The sequence below is a fragment of the Oryza sativa genome, chromosome 9, assembly GCF_034140825.1.
Source record: "Oryza sativa Japonica Group chromosome 9, ASM3414082v1".
Taxonomy (NCBI): Eukaryota; Viridiplantae; Streptophyta; class Magnoliopsida; order Poales; family Poaceae; genus Oryza; species Oryza sativa.
In genome coordinates, this window is record NC_089043.1 from 17,706,914 (window position 1) to 17,732,010 (window position 25,097).

General features: G+C 41.9%; 1 protein-coding gene and 1 long non-coding RNA gene across 6 annotated transcripts; one reads left to right on the forward strand and one right to left on the reverse strand.

Annotated features, from left to right (window-relative positions):
• Positions 1-3,024: 3,024 nt before the first annotated feature.
• LOC107278851 (lysine-specific demethylase JMJ26-like) lies at positions 3,025-18,368 on the forward strand. The gene is given in 8 exon segments (XM_015755691.1): positions 3,025-3,139; positions 3,976-4,310; positions 4,641-4,721; positions 4,723-4,953; positions 5,030-5,102; positions 9,930-10,015; positions 10,708-10,831; positions 18,322-18,368. Coding segments are annotated over 8 exon segments (1,092 nt in total).
• A 2,315-nt stretch (positions 18,369-20,683) lies between these two features.
• LOC9266729 (uncharacterized) lies at positions 20,684-23,952 on the reverse strand. 5 transcript variants are annotated; one of them, XR_010734834.1, is made up of 9 exons: positions 23,667-23,952; positions 23,273-23,414; positions 22,681-22,739; positions 22,114-22,207; positions 21,856-22,009; positions 21,705-21,732; positions 21,454-21,524; positions 21,303-21,359; positions 20,684-20,927 (listed from the first exon to the last, which is right to left on the reverse strand). It is a non-coding gene; the product is annotated as an uncharacterized lncRNA (long non-coding RNA). The 5 variants fall into 5 exon arrangements; XR_010734836.1 differs by having other exon boundaries at positions 21,454-21,529; XR_010734835.1 differs by having other exon boundaries at positions 22,681-22,732; positions 23,667-23,886.
• Between the last annotated feature and the right edge of the window lie 1,145 nt (positions 23,953-25,097).

Sequence of the window (25,097 nt, forward strand, 5' to 3'; positions counted from 1 at the left end):
TTTGGATAACTTGACCCAAATATTATACTGACTGCTTTATTAAATGAAATGAGCAATTTAAAACTTGCTCTATATCAAAGCATATGTGGTATAAAATCCGAGTAATATAACCTCATAATGGATTCACCATCCGCTTTTAGCAAATAATATAAAGAGTAAAATGCACCAGCGGTCCTTAAACTTGTCAGGAGGTTTCACTTAGGTCCACGAACTTTCAAAGCACACATCGAGGTTCCTAAACTTGGTTTATTGTATCATCCCGGTGCAAAGCCGCGTTTGACCGTGGTCTTGCTTATGTGGCACGCCACGTGGACAATGACATGGAATTTTTTTATTTATTTCTTCCCTCTTCCTTCTTTTTTTTCTCTTTCTTCCATCTTTTTCCTCCTATGAGTCACCATAAAGCCAAGTAGCTTCCATGACGGTACTCCGAATGTGCACTTCTCAGGGTTTAATTTCATCCTGAATGCACATATACTAGCAAAGGTATTCTTTCCAAATCGGCAATCAAGCCATCCTTCCACATTGCAGCCAATCCGTGTTGAAAAACATCTTTAAATCATGCGTTGGTAAGTAGCTCCAGCGTTCTTCAAACCAAACGGCATAGTGATATAACAGTAAGCGCCGAATAGCATGATGAATGATGTCTTCAAGCAGTCGGACTCCTTCAGACTGATTTGGTGGTAACCTGAGTAGCAATCCAAAAACCTGAGTAGCTCACAGCTGGCTGTTGAGTCAACTACCTAGTCAATGCGAGGCAACCCGAAAGGATCTTTAGGGCACGACTTGTTGAGGTCCGTGTAGTCAACACACATGCGCCATTGCCCTGTCTTCTTCCGAACTAGAACTGGGTTAGCCAGCCAGTCGGGATGAAATACTTCCTTTATGAATCTTACCGCTAACAGCTTGGTCAATTCTTCCTTATTTGCGTCATTCATGACTTGTGCAAAACGGCAGAGTCGTTGTTTGATAGGTTTGATGTCTTCTTTAACATTTAAGGAGTGTAAAATCACCTCTTTAGGAATACCAGGCATATCAGATGGTTTCCACGTAAAAATATCTTTATTAGCTTGAAGAAAGGTGATGAGCGCGCTTTCCTATTTATAATCTAACTCAGCGCCTATTACAACAGTTTTGGCAGGATCGGACGGATCAAGGGGAATCTTCTTAGTTTTCACGTCACCCTCTCTGGTCTTAGGTAACTTGGTAGCAGGCACTTCACCCTCAGCCAATGTCGATGCAGCCAGTCGGATTTCTTCACGGCCGAGTGCTGTCTCGTGAGTTTGGACCATGTTGCAACTCTCCTTGTCGCAGGTAGCAGCTTGCTTGATGTCGCTTCACAGAGAGATGACTCCTTGTGGTCCTGGCATCTTCATCATCATGTACGTGTAGTGTGGGATGGCCATAAATTTGGCTAACGCCGGACGCCTAAGTATAGCATGGTAAGTCGTCTCGAAGTCAGCAACCTCGAAACAAATGTTCTCTGTACGGATGTTTTCCCAAGTGCCGAAAGTAACCGACAGAGTGATTTGGCCGAGTGGTGTAGATGACAGCCTAGGGATAACTCCATGAAAGGGTGCACTACTCGGCCGCAACTCAATCCTTAGGATTTGCATCTCGTCCAGAGTCTTAGCGAAGAGGATATTGAGTGCGTTGTCACCATCGATGAGGGAACGCTTGAGCTTGACATTGCGAATCACTAGGTCTAGTACCAGGGGGTACCGCCCTAGGTGGACCACTCAGTCGGGATGATCCGAGCGGTCAAACTTGATTGTAACTTCTGACCATCAAAGATATTGTGGTGTTTCTGGCTGGATGGTGTTGATCTCCCTATCAGTCAGCTTTTGCTTCCTCTTGGACTCGTAAGCTTGTGGCCCTTCAAAGATGTGATTGAGCTCTTTTCGGTGATCGTGAAAACCGGGGGGTCCCGGATCTATGTCATCCTTCTTCTGAGTTGATGTGCCAGCTTCTCCATCAGTCGGCTTCTTCAATTGTGAGGCGTATTGTTCAGCAAACTGCTTGTATATGAAACAATCCTTCACCGCTTGCTTGGAATTTGGATGGTGTGAACAAGAGCCGTTCATGATCTTGCCGTAAGTGCTGATGCGCGGTCTTTCATACGAAGAATGTGTTGTTGTAGCCACCAGATATCCCTGAGGGATTCATCGGGTTTCTAGATCACGTTGTATAGTTCGAAGTGTGTCTGTGCCGCTCGAAGGTGCCTTGAAAATTGGCGATGAAGTGATCGTGGAGCTCGCCCCGACAACCGATTGTGCCTCGCGGTAACCTAGCGAGCCAATTCCGGGCCGAGTCAGCTAAGGCAACCGCCGCGCGTTTTTACGGTTTACGGGAAGGAAAAAGAAAAAAAAATCCATGAATCCTTCTGCCGCGCGGCCTTCCGCGCCGGGCCGCCGTCGCTCAGCCACCGCCTGGCCGCCATCGCCCAGCCGCCACCTCCCCTCCCCGGCACGGGCCCGGCCGCCGCCGCCCCTCCCCGGCACGGGCCTGGCCGCTGCCGGCCGCTTCTCCCACAGATCTGAGGAAGAGAAGAGAGGAAGGGGAGAGGAAGAGATGAGTGTGAAAGAGGAAGAGATGAGAGTGGAGGGGAGGAAGAGATAAGAGGGTGATGAGGACTCAGATCGATGCGCGCGGAGAAATGATGGAAGAGAGAGAGCGAGACGTGGGAAACTGATTTGTAGTCCCGGTTGGTATAAACAACCGGGACTAAAGATCTGATCTTTACTCCCGGTTGTTTATACCAACTGGGATTAAAAATATTAGGAGGCCTGCCGGGACTAAAGATCATTGTACTTTTAAACCGGGTCTAAAAATGCTTTTTAGTCCCGGTTTTTTAAGCAACCGGGACTATTGTTGTTTTTGGGCAACCGACCAAAGATGGTTTCTCCAGTAGTGTCATCACCGACAGCTTCGGCAAGATCTCTCTTCTCGACTCGGATTCAAACCAGTCGGGAGGAGATGGCGACTTGGCTCCGTTTGGTCTCCCGAACTCTCGGCTGAGAGCTAATGTCATGTTTGAGTTGGCAGCCACCAGACATGTGGTCTGAAGCACATGGTATCAGCACTAGTCCTTTGATGAAAAAGGTGAAGGTTATTGATTGCTTATCTTGCTGTGAGGTCAGTATAATATTCCAACAGCTACAATATAGTTACAGTAGTTTTTCTTGGTTGCTACTGACTGTAGTTTATTTGTCAAAGCAGTGCTGCTATTCTAGTGAAATTGTATTTGTAGTAATGCCTTCCTTTTTGTAAATGTTTAGTTGTCAACCTGAAGGCTGTGCAACATTTTTGCTAATCTTACGTTGGTATAACATGCTGAGGACAAACAGCTAATAGTTGCATTAAAAAAAAACACTTTGTAATATATGAAACAAGACTCCAGAATTCTTCCCAAGGGTGTTTGCAGTTGTTCACGTTGCACAATAGCCAGATCTGGATATTAGTATTAATTAATTTACCATTGATTCAACGTAATTAAATCTTGGATGCCATCGATGCCACACTGTAGATCATTAATTCTCTTGTCAACACCCAGAACTTATGTATGAATTGAAGATTAAAGACTGAGTTGTTCCTGAGTACAGAGGGTGTCTGTTAGCATGAAGGACCCCCTTTCTGTATCCATTGACCATGCAAAAACTAACACACATCACATTCAGCATCACACTAGAAATTTTTGGAGTTTAGTCTCACGTGTTATTCATTTGCCAGAAAATTTTTTACTATATTGAGCTATAATTTTCATTTTTTATAGTTGTCTATCTGATAATGTGAAATTATATATAGTAAACACATTTCGAAGGGAGCATGTATTTTACTAGGGATAACCTTCAAACAGTTTTTTTAAACTCTATTATAATAGTGGTTAACGACGACAAATGAATGCATATGGTCCCCATCAGTGCACTTATTGTTATTTTTTATTTATCATATAATATAGAAAAAAGAAAACAAAAGTAATATTCTCTCTATGCACTCAGCACTTCTTCAATGGGTATTATGAAGGACGGATGTATCAAAATCTATGGCCTGAAATGCTTAAATTGAATGACTGGCCTATTTCAAACCATTTTGAAGAGCTTTTGCCTTCTCATGGAGTTAAATACATCAATTCTTTGCCTTTTCAAGCATACACAAACTTGAAGTCTGGTTTGCTGAATGTCTCAACATTGCTTCCTGATGACATCTTAAAGCTTGACATGGGACCAAAATCATATATAGCTTATGGCTATGCACAGGAGCTTGGTAGAGGAGATTCTGTTACAAAACTTCACTGCGATTTGTCTGATGCAGTAAGTCGTTTGTTATATTACTTTGGTCCCATTTATAGTTCATAAGTTCATAAAGAGGCCTTGAGCAACTCATGTTCTTTAAAGACTTGTTACTCTTTAAAACTAACTGTGGTATGCAAAATGAGAATCTGCATCCTTATTTACCAGAGAACATTTTTTTCTTGTAACTCCAACACTGAGCCCACAGTGCTCTTTGTACTACCAGCTTTTACCGTGCTAGTTGATTATACCAGCTCCTAACTATACTTTTCCCCACAGTGAAATTGTTAGCCTACAACGCTGGCATCTTGTTTTGTTTATTCATCTAAACATATGTTGGCTTTTTATTAGGTTAACGTTTTGATGCATACTGCCGAAGTTAACCCTTCTGAGGAACAAATAAACGCAATAAAAAGCTTGAAAAGAAGACATATATACAACGCAGAATGAAAATGAGTGTTGAGGGAATGCTGCATCAGGCGAAAATTATACATCTAAAATCTGTGAGGATGCAAATGACTTGGCCTGTCCTATAAAAAGTGAGTCCGCCGAGGAAGGTGCTTTATGGGATATTTTTAGGAGGGAAGATGTTCCAAAACTGAAATTGTACCTTGACAAGCATTCTAAGAAATTTCGCCATATATACTGTTCTGCAGTTCAAAAGGTAAGTATGGGCGTGATTAATGAACAACCTTGCACTTCTGACCATCATGCTTAATGCCACGTTATGTTTTTTGAAGGTATGTAACCCTGTACATGATGAAACATTTTGTCTAACAAAAGAACAAAAGAGAAAGCTCAAAGAGGAGCATGGTGAGTTCCTTTATCTGTTAATGTGATGTTGTGGATTTGTAATAATTATTTGTATAGCAAATGGTTGCGTTGAAAGGTTATTTCACTACTAGAAAAAGCATTTTCGCCGGCGGGGGAAACTCGTCTTCGCAGGCGGACGGCCGGTCCACCTGCAGCCCAAAGTTCACTGGCGGGCTGGAGGTCCGCATTTGAAGTTAATTTTCCCAGGCGGAATGGAGCTAGACGGGCCGCCTGCGAAAATAGAGAACGGCCGCCTGCAAAAGTAAGAAAATGCCGCCTGCGAAGATAGATACAAAAATTTGAAATTTGATGCAATAATAATTAGCTCATAAATTACTTTTCAATTATTTAATTATAATTGATGCATGAATAATATTAGTAAATAACAAGCTTTTGATACTGAGAAATCTACATATATTGCATAAGTGAAAAGTGTCGTCAAAATATTACAATATTTTTTTACATTGTCACTTGAAGTACGCTATCTAATTACATTATGGCATAGCATTGCTCCACTCCCAAAGATTCTTGTTTTCGTCACTTGTAGCTAGGGCACCCTCTGGGTCGAAGAACTTTCCGTCCACATGATAGCACTCATGGTGGATGAAGTGGCAAAGATCGCGCTGGATATTTGCGATGTCTGTATCGTCAAAGCTTGTTCGATGTTCTATTCTTGGCAACTGCATGCATGGAAGAAGCACAATATATTAGTATCATCTATATGTGAAGTTGTCTAGTCCATAGTCTAGAGACTTACATCCTTTGCGTTAACCGTGTACCTCCCATTAACCCTGAGGAATTCGCACGCGTAATACCCACAGAGGGCAGTGCTTCTAGGTTGCTTGTGACACTTCATGACATATCATAGAAGAAAATAGTTAAATTTTGTAATTAGTGAAACAATTGGAATACGTTAAGTGAGTGGAGTATTACCGGCCAATATGTATGTACTAGCAGCTTCTCCCTTGTTCGAATATGTTCTCCACCCTTGAACTTGTAGTAGTTGTACGCACTGTATGGATTTTGTACCATTTCGCATTAAGGAGGATATCTAATTATAATACATTCATATTAGACATGCAAGTGCCAGAATCACTTACTATTTTAAGATTGTTAGAAATTCTTTGTATGACTCATGACGGTAATTGAGAGGATCCAAGACTGTCACAATTCCATGCTTCGGGTAGTTGATTAAACAGATGTAATGATCGCTACATATTAACGACAGTGTAGTTAGTCACGGATAAAATAAGACATATACTACCGGACTTACTTAAAATTATAATCGGCCAGGACGACTCTCTTATTTTGAAAGTGCAAGAAGGCTCGTTCAATGTACTGTGCGACAGTAATCATTTTCTGCTTGTGCAAGCCCTTCTTGTATTCAGCTATCTCTTCAGGAGTCTTGTCCTTCAGCTGCGCTGACCCTGGTGCTAGCCTCACGGTATGCTATGTTTGACAGATCCTAGTTGGATCCAGGAATCCGATAGGTTCTTTTTTCTTCTTAGCATCCATGTATTGCATCCTACAAACGAAGTTTGTTAGTAATAATCACATGGTTTTGTATTGTACATATTTTTCGTGTAATTAATGTAAACTCATACTTACATGCACCAAGCACCGATATAGTTGACGTCCATCTTTTCTCGACGATATAGGGTGCGGAGATCTTCGAAATCTAGCTAGAAGTAACCATCGCCGACAAAAGCATCATGCGGCAAAGCATCTCCCATCGACGATATTACTTAGGCCTTTCTTGCTGGCGTCCATGTACCATTTATGTAACCTTGTCATCTCCCATGGACTGTCCTCAAGTGCAAAATCCGGCCATATTGCTTTCCTATGTTGGTATTTTTCCAGGTAGTCATCAGTTGCAAAGTATTTTTTTTCCCGGCTAGTTCAGCGGCCTTCTTGGGGTCATCTTCTCTGAGCTTGGCATGTTCCTTGCCCCCTCTGAAGGCGGATACCATGAACTTCTCCTTTTGATCATCTTTGGACTTGGAGTTGTGGCTCCTAAGCACTCTAGACACTTCAGACTTGTCAGTGGCCTTGTCATTGACCGGGGGTTCTTCCACCTCGAGGTCTTTCACATGATTAGGGTCTTCAAAGATTTCTGGCTCTGTACCGTCCCATTCTAAACCTGGTATAACTTCAATATCTGTACTGACTGTTGCCAGAAGTTGCACATCTGATTGTGGCACTGAAATCTCCATGGGCACCTCCGGCACTGAAATCTCCTCAGGCACAACCGGCACTAAAATCTCCTTAGGCACCTCCGGCACTGAAATATCCTCAGACACCTCCGGCATTGAAATCTCCTTAGGCATCTCGGGTTATTCCGCCTTATCAGTCACCTGCTTCTTCGGAGGAGGTCTCGGAGGTTTTTGCACCCTCGGTTTTTGCACCCCCGGTTTTCACGGGGCGCCGGTGCCCAATCCAAAGAATATGTCATTCTTGTGCCAAAGAATTATAAGATCGACCTCATCCCCAAGTAAGGATACACCATTAGGAGTAGGGATGTCGATATCGTATGACTCAAACCCTTGGTGGACCACTTGCGGCTGCACTTTGGCATACTCATCGGATATGAACTCTTCGTTATATGTTCTGCCAGGGATAGCAATTCCTGTAGCGGCCTCAAGAGTTCTTCCAGAGCATCCAATTGGAACGTGCAACTTACAGGGTGTATTCTCCTTCAGGTCATCGAAGGGGTAATCTGGCTCAGTTTCTTTGGTTGCGGGGTCGGGCAAAATAAGATGCCTGACGCAAAAATCCATCATTTGCCAGGTAGGAAGATTATACATGGCAAGAAGCACTGGCCAAGTACTATGCGAGCTGCTTATGTCTCCAAAAGGATTAACTCCATCAGTACTCAGGGCAAACCTAATATTCCGTGGCTCTTTAGCAAACTCTCTTTACTGAGTATCAAAATTTATCTACTGACTAGCATATGCCGGGTGTCAAAGCATCCCATCTTTCTTGCGCCCTTCTTGATACCAGCACATTAGTTCCGTATCTCGCGGATTTGAGTATATCCGTTTAATGCGGTCTTTGACAGGAAGGTACCACATCACAAGCTGCAAGATGTTTCTCTTAGTTCACTCGAATGTGTCAGATGCTTCTAGGAAAGTATTGCTATTCGATTGGTACCGGCTAGCACCGCATGTTGGACATTCATCCAAAGAAGCGTACTCTTTCTTGTACAGTATGTAGTGATTAACGCACGCATGAATCTTTTCCACACCAAGTGAAAGGGGACATATGAGTTTCTTCATTTGATACGTGTTGGATGGTAATGAGTTAGGCCTTGGAAGCATTTTCTTCGGAAGTTCAAGCAGACTGTCGAAACTACTATCAGACCATCCATGTCTCACCTTTAACCTCATAAGTTCAAGAACTGACCGTAGTATTGAGAACTCACTGTCACAGCCATTTGACTCATCGTACAAAACTTCCTTAGCTGCCTTCTGTAAAGCTTCAAAGTTATTTAAACCTCTAGCCGACCCAATCAGCACCTCAGGTTCTGCATGACGTAACATTTCCTCTAGATCAATTTTGTTCTCACCACAACCATCGCCGTACACCATGTCTTCAACTTCTGTCGGAACTACTTTTCAGGCCTGTCCACTTGTTGTTCGCCATGACGTGTCCATATTTCGTACTTTTCCATAAATCCACGAGTTACTAAGTACTCCATTACTTTAGAAACATCTTCCCAGGCTATTTCATTCTTACAATCATCACATGGACAAAGTATCTTTCTCATATTGTTCTGTTCAGCGTATGCCTTCGTAATACCAATAAATTTAGACACTTAATCTCTATATGGAGCCAAATACCTCGGCGAATGATACATCCATTGCCGCCTGTCCATATCCCTACAAAAAATGAATGACAAATATTTGCACTATTCATACCAAAATTCTAGGGTTCACTAAAAATAAGAGAGCACTATTCATAACTAAGGGAAGGTAATTTATAAATTTATCAAAAACAAAGTTTATTTCAATTTGGTATATAGAGACATACCAAATTAATATAATAGGAAAATCTAACAAAATCATATCATCGGCATATTAAACATAATACAATTAATTTTTTTAATGGACCAAATAAATAGACATAAAAAATTTTCTTCTCTCTCCCATATATATGTCTAGATCTAGGAGGTGGATGTGATAGCAAAATAAAAAAAAAATTGGGAATTTATATTAGCTCATTAACCACTACAACAAGAGGCATCAAATATTGCACATATATCAAACAGCAACATATCAAAAGAAAGTAAATAAAAAAACATGGAGCTTTTCCTTCACAAATTTGCATGCATAGATCCATCAAAAATTGAGGTCTAAAAGCTTAAAAAAATGCATACCTAGAGTGGAAATGAGTAGATCTAACCACCGTAGAAAAATCCCCCCAAGATTTGAAGTTCAAAACCTCCCTCTACATTTTAGTTGCTTTAGGAGAGAGAAACATCGGATAGAATAAACAGGGCTCGGGGAGGAAGATGACTTTATAGTTCAATTTTCGCAGGCGGACAACATAACGGGCGCCTGCGAAAAGAAATCTTTGCAGACGGAGCACATAAGTCGCCCACCTGTGATTATTGCAGGCGGCGCACATAAGGCGTCCGCCTGCGAAGATCGGTTTTCACCGTTATGTGGTCCGCCTGCGATAACCAATCTTCGCAGGCGGCCGGCCAACTCCTCCCCGGTTCTAGTTTTCGCCGGCGAGGTTTTCACTCGATACCTACGAAAATGATTTGCCAACGTCGGCGAAAATGCTTTTTCTAGTAGTGTTTGAAATCCTGATATGCTCATTTAGGAATCGAGCCTTGGACATTTGTACAAAAACTTGGGGAGGAAGTTTTCATTCCTGTTGGGTGTCCTCATCAAGTACGGAATCTTAAGGTAATTTTAAGGGTGAATAGCCAGTTTAGTCCTTCAACTTTTGCTCAAGGGTCGAATTAGTCCTTGATGTTTTATAGTGTCCAAACAAGACCCTAAAGATTATCATGCGGCTTAATATAGTCCTTAGACCCACTTAAAACGCCACGTGGATATGCCACGTCATTCGTGCATGTAAGATAACATTTAAATGTCCATTTTAACCTTCAATTTTCTATCAAATAAAGAAAAGAAAAACAAGAAGAAGCAATCATAAAACAAAGAAAAATGTCAATTCTTTTATCTATCAATGCTACATATTTTTGCCAATGGTCAAAAGCTTTTTTTTTGTGTGTTTTCTCAATAGTTTTTCTTTATTTCCTATGAAAACATAAGGGTGTAAAGGACATTTAAATATTGAATTTGCATGCATAGATGATGTGGCATGTACACATGGCATGTGTAGAGGGTCTAAGGACTATATTGAATCACACAATAAACTTAAGGTACTTGTTTGGACAATATGAAATGTCAGGGACTAAATTGATCCTTAAGCGAAAGTTCAAGGATCATGTTGGGTATTTACCCTAATTTTTTCAGTGTACTCTTTCAGTACCGTGATTTCTTGCAGCACTGGATACTTGAGAACTGGGTTGAAATACTTGCCAAGTTTCACATGTTTTTGTAGCTAATTTCTTATTAATGCTACGTTGCAGTCCTGTACCAAGATTGCCGTGGATTTTGTATCACCCGAGAATGTTAAGGAGTGTCTCAGCTTAACCGAGGACTTCCGAAGACTTCCTAGGAACCACAGGGCCAACGAAGACACATTAGAGGTAATTAACACATTTTGAACCATTCGGCACGGAATATGTTAGTATGTGTAGTTCTAGGCTTAACCTTATTACCCCATATATCCAGAAAGATGAATTAGCAACACTTTTAATTGGATTACTCACACAAAAAACAAATGGCAGACATTTTAAACAATAATTGAACTCTAGGTCTCCTTTCTAATTGCAACTTCACAACAAGGCTAAAGGACATCAACAAATATATATTGTTTGGTTGAAAGTTGAAACATAACCACAAAATTAAGAACTAAACCAGCAAATGAAATATCTCATCAAAACGATCAGATCGTATTTCCTTATACATATGGAATTGGTCATTATACGGGCATACAAATTTCTACGGCCGAATGGCTGATATACCAAGGTGCCAACTTGTAGCCATTCAGCCTTTTTTTTTCCTTTCACTATTGGAAAAACGATCTTTGGTCGGTCGGCCAAATTTCATCATAGTCCCGGTTCACCAAAAAACTGGGACTAAAGATGATCTTTAGTCCTGGTTCGCCGGTTGTCAGACATTGTCAGAGCACCGGGGATCTTTAGTCACGGTTGGTGTGATCAAGTTGGTAACACCAACCGGGACTAAAGTTAGCATGCCCATATGTTGATCTTTTTTCTCCTCTAGCCTAAGCAGGGCTTTATTTTTTGAAGAGGAGGAGGGGAGGTGCTGCCCTTTTTTTTGTGAATTTGGTTTAGTGAAAATATACAATTTTGACGTGTCTAAAAGGTTAGCAACTTCAACCTCCTCTATTTTTTTGCTTAGCATTTATATTTAGAGATAAGTTTTCTACACATTTTTGCCTCTAGAAACTTTGAATGGAAAATGTTGAGAGAGAAAGTTTGTGTAGGGAAGAAAGAATATAGAAAGTAGGTATTTATAGAATTTTATAAAAACTTGTGATAAAAGAGATGAGGAAGAAAAGATAGAAAATTAATCTAAAAAATAGAAAACTAAGTTAATTTAAAATTAATATAGGTACAACACATTAAATATTAATTTGTTTGCAACTTTAAATGTAATTAAAACATGAATAATATGTGGTATTATTTGCTAATTATTGTATGAATAATTATATATAACTATTGTATAATTGTTTAATTGGTTTAACTTTCGTGGATTATTTTTCATGTTTTTTTGGTGCATTTAATGTAGATGGATCGGCAATGGATGCGCGCGGACTGATAGTCGAAAGACTTTATTGAATGCGTGCATTATTTTTTTTAGAGTGGCCGAGGCTAACAAGCAGAATGGTTTTATCCGTTGTCCATGCACTAAGTGTAAAAACCAGAAGGAGTATTCTTCAATAAGAACAATTAATTTTTACTTGTCTGAGACGGGTTTCATGGCGAGCTATAATTGTTGGACCTCGCACGGAGAGCTAGGGGTTCAAATGGAAGAAGATGAAGCAGAAGATGAGAACATTCCGGACTGGGCTCAATACGGTGGATTTGAAGGAAATACAAAGGGCGAGGTGGACGGGGCTGTTGAAGATAATGACGCTGCAGATGATCTTGGTCAGATGCCGCAGGATGTTAAGGAGGACTGCGAAAGTGAAAAGGAGGCCCAGAAATTGGAGCGTATGTTAGCAGACCACTAGACGTCATTGTACCTAGGTTGCGAACAGGGGCACAAAAAGTTGGGTACCACTATGGAATTCTTGCACTGGAAGGAAAAAATGGTGTGAGTGACAAGGCATTTGGCGACTTATTGAAACTAGTAAAAAACATTCATCCGGAGGAAAACAAGTTGCCCGAAACAACATACGAAGCTAAGAAGACAGTCTGCCCTCTAGGACAGGAGGTTCATAAGATAGACGTACGATTGTATCCTCTATCGCGGTGAGAAGTACGTGAACCTAGAAGCATGCCCGGTTTGTAAAGCACTACAATACAAGATTAGACGAGATAATCCAAGTGAAGTTGACGGATAGCCTTCGAAGAAGAGAGTTCCTGATAAGGTGATGTGATATTTCCCTATAAGAGCATGCAAGAATGATGCACTGGCATGCAGAAAAACATCAACAAGACGGGATGCTGAGACACCCCGCCGATGGGTCGTAGTGGCGAAACATGACAGAACATTTCAAGACTTTGGAGAGGATGCACGAAACGTAAGGTTCGGTTTAAGTACGGATGGCATGAATCCATTTGAAAAGATGAGCAGCGGCCATAGCACTTGGCCTGTTACGATGTGTATCTACAACCTCCCCCCTAGCTATGCATGAAGAGGAAGTACATCACGATGCTGATTATTATTTGTCACGCCTAGAAATTCAGCCCAAATTTCCAGACTATTTTGTGTATTAAATCCCTGTCCAGGATTCAGCCAGGGTACACAAAACGACAAGTAATATACAGTTCCAAGCGTAAATCAAGCGTAAAATACGTACAAAAAAGGCACTTAGTCCTCACACCGAAACAAAAGCAGCAGCAGCGGAAAAAGGCAATCCTAGCGGGGCTTCAGCTCCACTCCATAGGCAGAACTCAACTGGGGTCTGAGCCTTGGTCTTCTAACTTCGTCTTCAGCTCAGAAGCACTACACTTCTGAAAAGGGGGAACAATAGCAAGGCTGAGTACAACCACTATACTCAGCAAGCCACACCAATGATGTAGACGTGCAAGGGGATTCAAGGATGGCTTGTGACTATTTGCATAAAGGCGGTTGTAAAGCATTTTATTGAGCAAACATTAAAACATTTGGTTAATTAAGTTAACCTTAAATCTCTACTGATCAACGCTACACCACGTTGAACAGGCCCAACCATCCCACCTGAACTACAGTGCATTGAGTCGATTTATTAAGGGTGAGACTAATCACGGTGATTCTGGTTGATCTCCTATAACCGCGGGCACAGCTATTCGAATAGTTTTACTCTGGCCAGAGGTGCACAACTGTACCCACAGGACAAAATCCACCGGCATGTCACCGTGCCCGGCCGGACACGTCACCATGTCGAGTGATTGTGACAAGACCCTTCATATAACCCCCTCTGACCAAGCACACCACACCTCAGGTTTCACCCCCACTACTCAACAGGCAGCGGGCAGTCCCCTCTCGTGCCTAGGCGAATCCGAAAGCCGCATAGGCCGTCGCAGGGCCCATCCGAACTCCATCACGCTCACCCTTGCCTGGATGCGTCAGCCAGAGAAAAGCTATACTTCAAGTCAGGCAGTTACCCATTCCCGCTTGTGGCAAGCGTTGTATGTCTTCCAGTGCATCCCGCGAACCGGTCCTTAATTACCATGGGTGAGACCAGCAAAACCATGCACCCACAGCCCACCATTCAATTGCATTTTAGTTGGATAATTACGACCAATGACATGGTCGGATGTCTCGAGCACGCAACTCGTTCTGATACTAAAAATGTCTAATACTGCAATTATCACATCAACTGAGCTAGTGGCAATTAAGCATGGCTAAGCAAATAGTTCTAGCTAGGTCAACATAGTAACTCACGCTAGTCGATTTATCACCCAAGGTTGACAAAGGACAGATATCAAATAATATGGCACAAGCGAGCAGATAGGTAAACCCTATTCCCATGTAATTAGCAAAACAAGCATATTTATTTGCAAACGGTAAAACATTTGTAAAGTAGGATCAAAATGCTCAAGGGGAATGTGTGACTTGCCTTGCTTCTTCAAAACAATCTTCCGTACACTGATCCTCGCGCTCGCGGACTTCCAAAACGGTGGAAACTACACGCTGGCACGCAAAATGAGAAAACACTCTAATAAAAACCAAGTAAACAGTACATGAAAAGTAAACAAACATGTAGAGCTCAATTTTAGATGAATTTTGCAAGTTGAACGGCTCAATTTGGAGTTTGTATGAATTAATTATGAATTTTAGAAGTTTTGAGCTATTTAATTGAATTTCTATAATTCAACCGAATTATTGCACAATTATTATTTATTCTTTCAAAGAAAAAGGGCCGTCGCTGACGTCAACAAAGGGCGACGCCGACAGGCGGGCCCCATGAGTCAGCGACGCAAGAGGAGCGGCCCACGGTGGACTCGGTCCACTGCGGCATAGGCGCGGGCGCACCACGTGGACGGCCACGTGGCGGCCACGGCAGCAAGGCAAGGCGAGGTGGCGCCGACGTGGCGCCATGAGGGCACCAACACGGGCAGCACAGGAGAGGCGCCATGCGGACGGCCCGGATCGATCGGGGCGATAGATCGGACGGCCACGGGCAGGCGCGGCGTGGCAAGGGGAGGCGGCAGCCGGCTGCCCGGTATAGCCGGCAACGGCGCGGGCGCGGAGCGCGGCGGCGGCGACCCGGCCGGACGGCCACCGACGGCAGCGGCGCGTCGCGAGCAGGCCCGGGAGGAGGCCGTTGAAGGGGAGGAAGAGGGAGAAGGAGGGGAGTGCTCGTTGAGGGGCCGACGGCGGGGAGAGCACGGCGGCGAGCGGTCGGGAGGCGCCGGCGAAGCTCGGTGGAGGGGGGTGGCGACGCTCCGGCGACGGCGGCGCTCGGGAAGGAGCGGACGAGCGGCAGCGGCGCGGGATCACGGATGTTCGGCGGGTTTTCGGCGACGGGAAGTGGTGGCCAAGGTACGGTGGGACGCAGCGATGCCGTTGGAGGCGGTAGCACGGCTAGGCGAGGCTTCACCCGCCGGCGGGAAGCTGATGGAGGCGGCGTGGGCGGCGAGGACTCGGGTTGACGGTGGAATTGGCGTTTCGGGGGTGGAGATGGGAAAAGAAGCGGTGGCCGATGTGCGGGGAGGTGCGGCGATGCTGATGGTGGCGGCTGCACAACGCGGAGGCGGCTAGGGAGGCGGTAGTGCGCGGCCAATGTTCGACGGTGAGTGGTAGAGAGAGGGAGCTTGGTGGGGAGGTGGTTCGCGTGGTGGAAGGGGAGGAAGGACCGGTGGCCGAGTTTGCCCTTTATGCGGCGAAGCTGGCGGTGACGGCGGAGCAGTGCGGCGGTGGCCCTAGTGACAGGAAACGGCGGCCGGAGTTCGCCGGAGAGTGGCGGCGATGGGGAGCAGCGTGGAGAGCGCGGAAGAGGGCGCGAGGAGCTCGGGAAAATGGGGAAAAAGGGAGAGGGAGGTGCGGTGAGCATTTTTATAGGGGAGGGGAGGCAGGATCGTGGCCGATTGGGGTGGCAACCGGCAAGGTGGTGGCGGCGGCACCGGGGGTGGTGGCGGCTGGTTTTTGGGGGAAGAAGTGGAGGGGAGGAAATGGGCGCGGGGCGGCGCTAGATGGAGGGGAGAGGTGGCAACCGGTCCACGCGAGAGAGAGGCGCGAGGGGGCACGAGAAGGGTGGTGGCGTGGGCGGTTTCCGCAAGAGGGAGTGGGCGGCATGACCTAGCTGGAGGAGGGAGGCGAGCCCAATAGGTGGGACCCACCTGTCAGCGGCTCGGAGAGAGGAGGGAGGTGAAACAGACTTCCCGCGAGAAAGGGGGGCCAACTGGGCCGACGGCCCAAAGGAAGGAGGAGAAGAGGAGGGCGGCCGGTGGAGTGGGAGGAAGGCTTGGGCCTGGCCCAAGGAAGGAGAGGGAGAAGGTTTAATTTGCTTTTCTTTTTATTTAAATGAGTTTAATGATCTTTGTGCCATTAAAAATACTTCTTTGAGCTCCGAAAATTCACGGGAAATTTCAGAGAGTATTTTAGGGCACAAAGAATATTACAAAATATTCTCGGCCATGATTTTTAAGGGAAAATTTTAATTCTCCCATAATTTCACTTGATTAAATTGCTTTAACTTTTATTTAATTTTTGGAAAATATGTTATTTAATTATTTTAATCCCGAATGAAAATCGGGGCATTACATTATTCAAGGCCCAAAGCAACTTGGTAATGACATTGATGTGTACCTAAGACCACTGGTCGACGATCTGAAACTGTTGTGGAAGAAAGAAGGCGTCCCTATGTGGGACGAGGACAAACAGGAACAATTTAACCTACGAGCCCTGCTGTTCGTAACCATCAACGATTGGCCTGCACTTAGCAACCTATCTGGACAGTCAAACAAGGGGTACAACGCTAGCACCCACTGTATGGAAGACACTGAAAGTACGTATCTGACGCACTGCAAGAAGGTTGTGTACATGAGCCATCATCGATTTCTTGTTGCAAACCACCCTGTCCGGAAGAAAGGCAAGCATTTTGAACAGAAGGCGGACCACCGTACTAGGCCAAGGCATCGAAACAGTAAAGTCGTGTTTGCTATGGTGAAAGATTTGAATTTGGAAAGGGACCTAGCAGCCAACCCACAGCAGGCGAAGATGGTTACACGGCGATGTGGAAGAAAAAGTCTATATTTTGGGAGTTAGAATAATGGGAAGTGTTGGACGTCCGTCACGCAATCGACGTGATGTACTTCACCAAGAACCTCTATGTCAACTTGTTGGGCTTCCTAGGTGTATATAGGAAGTCGAAAGATACACTTGAAGCACATAATGATCTCAAACATATGAACCAGCGCGACGACCTCCACCCGGAACCAACGGATCAGGAAGCCAGTACTTGAGTACAGCCAGCTACACCCTGAGCAAGGCAGAGAAGGAAAATATGTTTGAATGCTTGGAGAGCATCAAGGTACCGTCTGGATACTACTCTAATATAAAGAGAATAATAAGCACGAAGGATAAGAAGTTCACAAACCTAAAGTCTCGTGACTGTCACGTGTTAATGACACAACTGCTCCCTATTATAATTCGAGGTATTCTCCCTGACAATGTCCGGGCAGCAATAACAAAGCTATGTGCTTTCATAAATGCAATTTCGCAGAAGGTCATCGATCCAGACAGATTAGAAGCCCTTCAAAATGATGTGGTGTAATGTCTTGTCAGCTTATATATATATATATATATATATATATATATATATATATATATATATATATATATATATATATATATATACACTAGCAAAATGTTCGTGCTTTGCTACGGATATAATGACATAGTAAATGCTATAAATATACAGTTAACATGTATATAATAATGTTTTAAGATAGATAAATTGTTTATTGGGTTAATGATAATCAGGACCGATAAGAAACACGATTGCATATTGATATACTCATATTGTCATAACACACGCTCTCTCTCAACTCTTGCATGGCAAGCGCCTGATATAATTTCTAAAATCAAACATGGACTTACGTGGAGATGAATCGTTTTCACGGCTCATGCGTGGACGATATATAGATGGTGCGGACTCTAATGTGTCGTGTTTTGCAGATGACAAAAAGAAAAAAATGTTTAATTTTCAAATTAAAAAATGGTCCATTATAATATTTCATAATCACTAAATATCTGTTGAAGAAAGAGGTGCAAAACTTTTGATTTTTCAGCCATCAGATGCACGGCAAGCGCTTGATATAATTTCTAAAATTGAACACGGACTTGCGTGGAGATGAATCGTTTTCACGGCTCATGCGTGGATGATAGATGGTGCGGACTCTAATATGTCGTGTTTTGCAGATGACAAAAAGAAAAAAATAATTATGTTTAATTTTCAAATTAAAAACTGGTTCATTATAAGATTTCAGAATCACTAAATATATGTTGAAGAAAGAGATACAAATAGATGGCGCGGACCATAATATGTCGTGTTTTGCAGATGACGAAAAGAAAAAAAATAATTATGCTTAATTTTAAAATTAAAAAATTGGTTGATTATAATATTTCAGAATCACTAACGTGCTAGTGGCGGAGAGAAAAAAAATTGGGCAGCAATCTAGCAAGAGGCAAAGTAATAATAGGATTTGAGATTTAGGAGGCAAAGTAGACTCATTCCGAGTTGGATTTAAGATGTGGGAGGCAAAGTAGACTTATTCCGAGGCAAAGTAATAATAGGATTTGAGATGTGGGAGGCAAAGTAGACTTATTCCGAGCAATCTAGCATGAGAGAGGCCAAGTAATAATAGGGGTAAAAAGGAAATGGTGGAGGGAATCAAACCCTGGTGGGGAGGTCAAAGATTTTCTCCACTAACCAAGTAGGCAAGATGCTTCTTGTGATTGGTGATTACATGAGCGGATACATACTGTATATTAACTGAGGTTTTGGATTAGATTGGAAAAGGTCCGATCCGACTATTAAGCGGATTAAAAATGGATTTTGGCAACTTGATCGGGATGACGGACAAAAAAACCTCCAGAAACCTTACATATTTTTTAATTAGATATATATATATATATATATATATATATGAATGAAATATAGATGCATGCAGTAGGCAATATGGCCAAAAAAATATCTTTAGTCCCGGATTCGTAGCCCCGGTTGGAAAACCGGGACTACAGGGGTTACCAACCAGGACTCCTAAGCATTTCTCCAATAGTGTTTCAACTCTACACCTCTTCCCTCCTCGTGGAGCTCTCTCTCCATTTTTATCTTGATTCGTGAGTAGTCTTGTTGTTGCATGGTTGTGACACCCGGAGTTTTCCCTTCCCTTAGGTTCCAAATCACTAATAAATGGCTTCAAGAATTTGCTTTGGTTAACCAAGAGAAAAACCCCAGTTAACAACACATATAATAATTGGAATTGTCAGGGAGAATTTTTTTACAATTTCTTTTATCTGAAAATCACTAACAGGACTTGAAGAGTAAATATCAGAACACCAGATGCAGTGTTGCTAAGTTTAAAAGTGTCAAGATCTCTCTAATAGTAGTTTCATCCTTTGCCCTTGGTCGTGAATTGTGCCCAATTCACTCCCCTCTTAGTCCGCGGTTTCGTTTTGCTTAGCGAACCGTATCCGTTTTCGTTCGCGGGACCGTTTCTGTTCTTTCCCTAAAACGGCACCACATTGATTTTCCTTTTTGGGAAAGTCCTAGGCCTCTCATTTTTCCTTTTTCCCCTCCCCCTCTCCAGCCGGCCGTGCGCCCCCTCTCCCCCTCCCCAGCACGCGCCACCCCTCCCCAGCCGAGTCGGACTCCCTCCGCTCTCCCAATCCTACTCCCACTAGGATTCCACCTTTCCTAATCTAATCCTCCCCTATATAAGTAATCCCTCCCCTTGTTTTTTTCCTTTTCCAACTCAATAGTTTTAGCCCCCACCCGAGCTAGCCACTGCCGCCCGCAGCCCTAGTCGAGCCATGCGCTGCCGCCTAGCCCCTGTGCCGCCGCCGGTTGCCGTCGCCGTCGCCGCTGTAGCGTCGCCGATACTCCGTTCTCCCTCTCCACTAATGGGTTTGCAGCTGCAACCATTGGTTCATCTATCTAACTTAACCATTCAATATTTTCTAGCGTCGTCGTCGTCGATCCCGAGCTCGCCGCCGAAACCGCCGCCGCCGTCGTCCTCCCTCCGCCCGCCGTTGTTTTCCGGTGAGGTTTTCCGTCCTTTTAGGGCTATGTTTTTCTGTTCCTATCATCTATGTCATGTGTCGTTGCCCTAACCCTAGAGTCGAGCCGCTTGCCGAGCCGCGGCCGCCACTACGTCAGTACAGGTTTATAGTAACAGGAATTTCTGTTACAATATATTGGAAAAAGTGTTACAAGTGTATAGGGTAACACATTTACTAACGGTTACAATAGTCTATGTTACAATAGTTCAGTCTGTTGTAACACATCTAGGTGTTCTTCTGGAAAAGTGTTACATCCATTCTATAGCAACACATATTTATGTGTTACTATAGGCCATAGTGACACCTTTTGTTAACTATACCAACACTATTAGTGATATCATTTTCTAAATCTAGCAACATATTTGTAACACCTTTTTTTACATATTGTAACATAACTACATATGAACCGGCAAGACATTTCATCTATTAATACATTTAAGAAAAGAATACATCTATTAATACATTCTGGTTTGGAGGTTTTAGAACATCAAAAAAGAAATAGGCATAACCACATATACACAATGGATAAATAATCACAAGTATAGTGAACTGATCGTAATATATTGCATTACCATAACAAAATTTGTAGGAAGTACTGTTTTTACATCATTTCATAGTAAGCATGTCTTTTAAATGGAGGAAATACATCTTAAGCAAAAAAAAATACTAGCAGAAATATGAAATATATCTATTCCTATCTAGTCTTTATTCATTCTTCCAATTCTTGATAACTTCTTGAGCAGTCACTTAAACCGTGGAAATTCAACCATTGATCTTTTTGAACCTGCATAGAAAATTTGTTCTTAGTATTCACAGTTGTAATTATGAAATTCACCATATATTTTACTGGATCGGCCGAAAGGTTGGCCGACTATATTCACTATATATGTTGTTCATTATTATTATTATAGAAAGCTACTACAAATGTACACTAAACGAAGGCCAATCAGTCGGCACTCTTTACCATGGGCATATTGTCAATTGTCTTGATGTTCATTAAGATTGCTGCTGATCCTATGGAGAAGATAATTTATTAATGGTTTCCATCCTCAGATTAGAAACTGGGTTATTATAATTGATTTTGAACAGATCTTATAGTAAAGAGTTTCATATTATTTTTGTCTAGTAAAGGGAAAGCAGAGAATGGCTAACTGCTAACCTTTCAGACCATCAGAAAACAAAGCTTCCTACTCATCTGAAATATGTTCTTTTGAGCCTGGTTCGCAAAAAAAAGAGTAAAAATGATGATACTCTTACCACTAAAAATGATCATCGTGATTACTGTTGTTTTCTGAAAATGAGAAAGGTACCAGTTGACCTAGAAGAATTACCCTCCACCACCATACAGATCAGAATAAATACCTACTTTGATCCTGATATCCTGCACTGGCAAAGAACACATATTGGTAACCTATTAAACTTTGGAACCACACACCATGGAAGAGAAAGATAATATGCTTTTTAATGCATATATGCTTGATAAGAAGTCAATTTTGAACCATCAATTAATTTTGCAACAATAACTCCCTAGTATGCACATGAGCATTCTCACAACTCCTACCTGTGGTAGTACAACTCCTATCAGCCATCTGCAATTGAATGAAGGTTAATAATAAGATTTTTTTTCCCTGGATTCAAAGATAGAATATGGCATTTAAAACTTTCTTGCACAAACTACAGTGAGGCTAAAAAAAGCTCAAACAGAAATATACACTGGATTAGAACAGAATAGGCTAGCTGGAGTGAACATTTCCTTGTCCACATGAGTTCGAATCTCAACCACTGCAGTTGTCTCATTGCTTCTACCTAATAAAATTAGATTATTCGTCTTTATGTTCAGCATTTAGCAGGTTGGAAACAGAAACTCTGCAAGAACATCATATTATAATGAATTAACTTTCAGGGAAATAACAAATTAAATGTTAATCAAGCTGAACCATATAATATTTTTTAAAGGAGCACGTGCTTACAGAGTGGATAAGAAAATCATGGCACATGGACTATGTGGCTCAGCTCTCATTTTGCGGCATTGCAATTTGCAAACCATTGACCATTACACACAACCTTTCATATTAAAAAGGATAACTCATACTTAACAAAAAACAATTGCTTTGCAGACAGTTCAATTATACAAAAATGCAATGAAAATATATAAATATATATACGTGCTGAAAAAAACTATTGATTATTCAAGCTGCATTTGAATGGATAAAGTATTTACTTGTATTGTACATTGAAGTAAGGCACAATATCATATCCCACATCACATGTTGTCAGTTGGAGAAGCATACATGAAAGCCTCAAGCAAACAAATATTATATTCTCTGGACCTTTGATTCCCATAGTTCATAAATCAGTTAAATGGTGAAAACTACATTGTACTTGATGGAAATAACTCTTAAAATATAGATGGACAAAAGTTACAGCACTGGTAAATATAATACCATGCAACAGTTTTCTGTGCAGTGGTAGTGGCACCACATACACACAATAAATCTGTGCAGTCTCTTGTGCAAGGAAATCAAATGATCAATTACCTGAAAGACTGTAGAACTTGCCTAAATGTGACCTTTTCCTGGAGCTTGAACTCTAGCCGCTTGCCAGGAAAGGAAAAAAAATAATTAGCTGCAGCTAAATGTAAAAGGAGATTTTAAAATAGCAGCTGCAAGAGAAAAGCTACAGTTTGGATGCCTATAAGCTATAACTGAGCTTTGATGCAATAAGTATTACTAAACTCTCAATTAAGATAGTGGCACTCATTTCATGATAGACCATACATATCAGACTTGCCTGTTTGCTTTTGTAGCATGGCCAAAGATTACCCAGATACCTTGCCTGCCTAAAATTATTTCAGGGTGCCTGTGCGTTCAACACGATAATCTTCTATTGTTTTTTCTTTTGAATGCAATCTCAATGCAAATCCTGCTGTAATCAGGATAGTAAACTTATTGCCCATAATTAGGAGACCTAGGATACGTATGTGATCCATAGCTACATTTGGTTCATATCAAAACTCACATATGAGAATATAATGAAATATTTTTCATCCAAAAGGAAATATAGACATATATACTTAAAACCATATTTAAAAAATCTAACATAACCAAAAACAGTAGTGAATCATCCTACCATATTTAGTAACAATATTGGTCGAATCAAAGCGCTTTCAGTTAGACAAAATGCCTCTTGCCTGACCACCATCTTTTTTTCAACGCACATGCTGCTAGGCAGAGGATCTCCCAGAGTCCAAAGAGTAGCACATTACTTCTTCCTAAAAGGAAAGAAATAGCTTGCTTAAAAACTCGGTGATCTTAACTCAGATAAATGGACCTCATATGGCAGGGATGGGAAGGCAGTGGTGGCACCATGAACAGAAACTGTACATGGTCAAGCATTTCATCAAACATATGAAGTGCATAGAGAATTAGTGTAACAGAGAACACATCAATGAATCGAAATTGAACCCTAGTTCTTCAATCTCTCAGAAATAAGCATCAAGAATTTGGTGATAAGACACACAAACCATGGACTCCTTTTGGGGTTCAGATGTTGAATCTTCTGCCCTACTTGTCAAGGGCACGCAAGAAGGATACAGCAGTCAGGAGAATCTGGATCTTCAGGAGTCTTGATGGAGGAGAGCCCCTAGCTAGAGAGAGGGCTGGGGCAGTTGCGAATTTCAGATTGGAGATGAAGAATCTGATCTCAGAGGCGAGTTGTGGTTTGGTGGGTAGTCCAGCTCGTCCAAGAAAAATGGAGGTCGTGGGTTAGTTGGGATTATATGGCGTAGGAATCTGCGGAGAGTGATTAGCAGGTTGTTAGGTGTGGGTAACATTTGGTTTTTGGAGGGAAAGTGTTATAGAATTGGCGGTGGAGTATTTGAGGGGAATTGTGCAGTAAAAAAAATTGAGATAATGGTCCCTTTTCAGCGAAATGAGACAGCACGCACAAGTATTGATTTAATTAACATTTTCTGCATATATATATATATATATATATATATATATATATATATATATATATATATATATATATATATATATATATATATATATATATATATATATATATATATATATTATTTTCTGCATATATGTCTAAAGTTAACCATTTGATTAAATTTAGTACTCCCTTCAGTAAAAAATATTGCGTTTGATTTCTTTAGTTAGTAATGCAGAAGTTTGACCATAATTTTCTAATACGGAAACTATATATGTACTGCCTACTCTCTCCGTCCAAAACAGGAAACAACCTAGGTGTTGATTTGGCACCACACCGCGTAGGACAATGATTCACTCTGAAGTTTAATGGAGCTTTACATAAAACGTGTAAAGTACCCTAGTTTGGTCCAAATTTCATCTTCCAATCATGCTCTCAATTCCTTAGAAAACCAATGGAGTTTGTGCAAATATAATTTTATTGCACATTCCAAATAAAACTTGTGTATTTTTTCTTAGTACGCAGTGACAAATCACTTTAGTGCGCTATAGAGTAAGTTAGTATAATTATAGAAATAAGCAATTGTCAATGATATATAGTCACAATATAAGTTAGAACATCGTAAAATTATAGGCATCGCAAAATGAATTGCTATGTTATTGTCATGTCTAAAGGTTCGAGCGCCATTGTCTAGGACGAGGAGGCACCATAGCCTCTGGCACCAAGTAATTGCCATTGCCAAATATTGTCTCTAGACTAACTCTTATGCCTTGCGGCCGATGAAAGTAATAAGATTATCTCGCTTGATAACTCTAAAAGTTTATACACCTTATCTACACCTATACTAATTGGGCACTTTCTATGAGCTTCCACGTTAATCAGAAAGATCTAACCATTGATTAGATTGATCGCTCTATCTTAACCGTACAATTAACGTGCAGCTAAAAGGCCCATTAATAAACGTGCAACTAAAAGCCCATTGAAACATGTAATTAAAAGCACGTGTACTCAAGAAAAA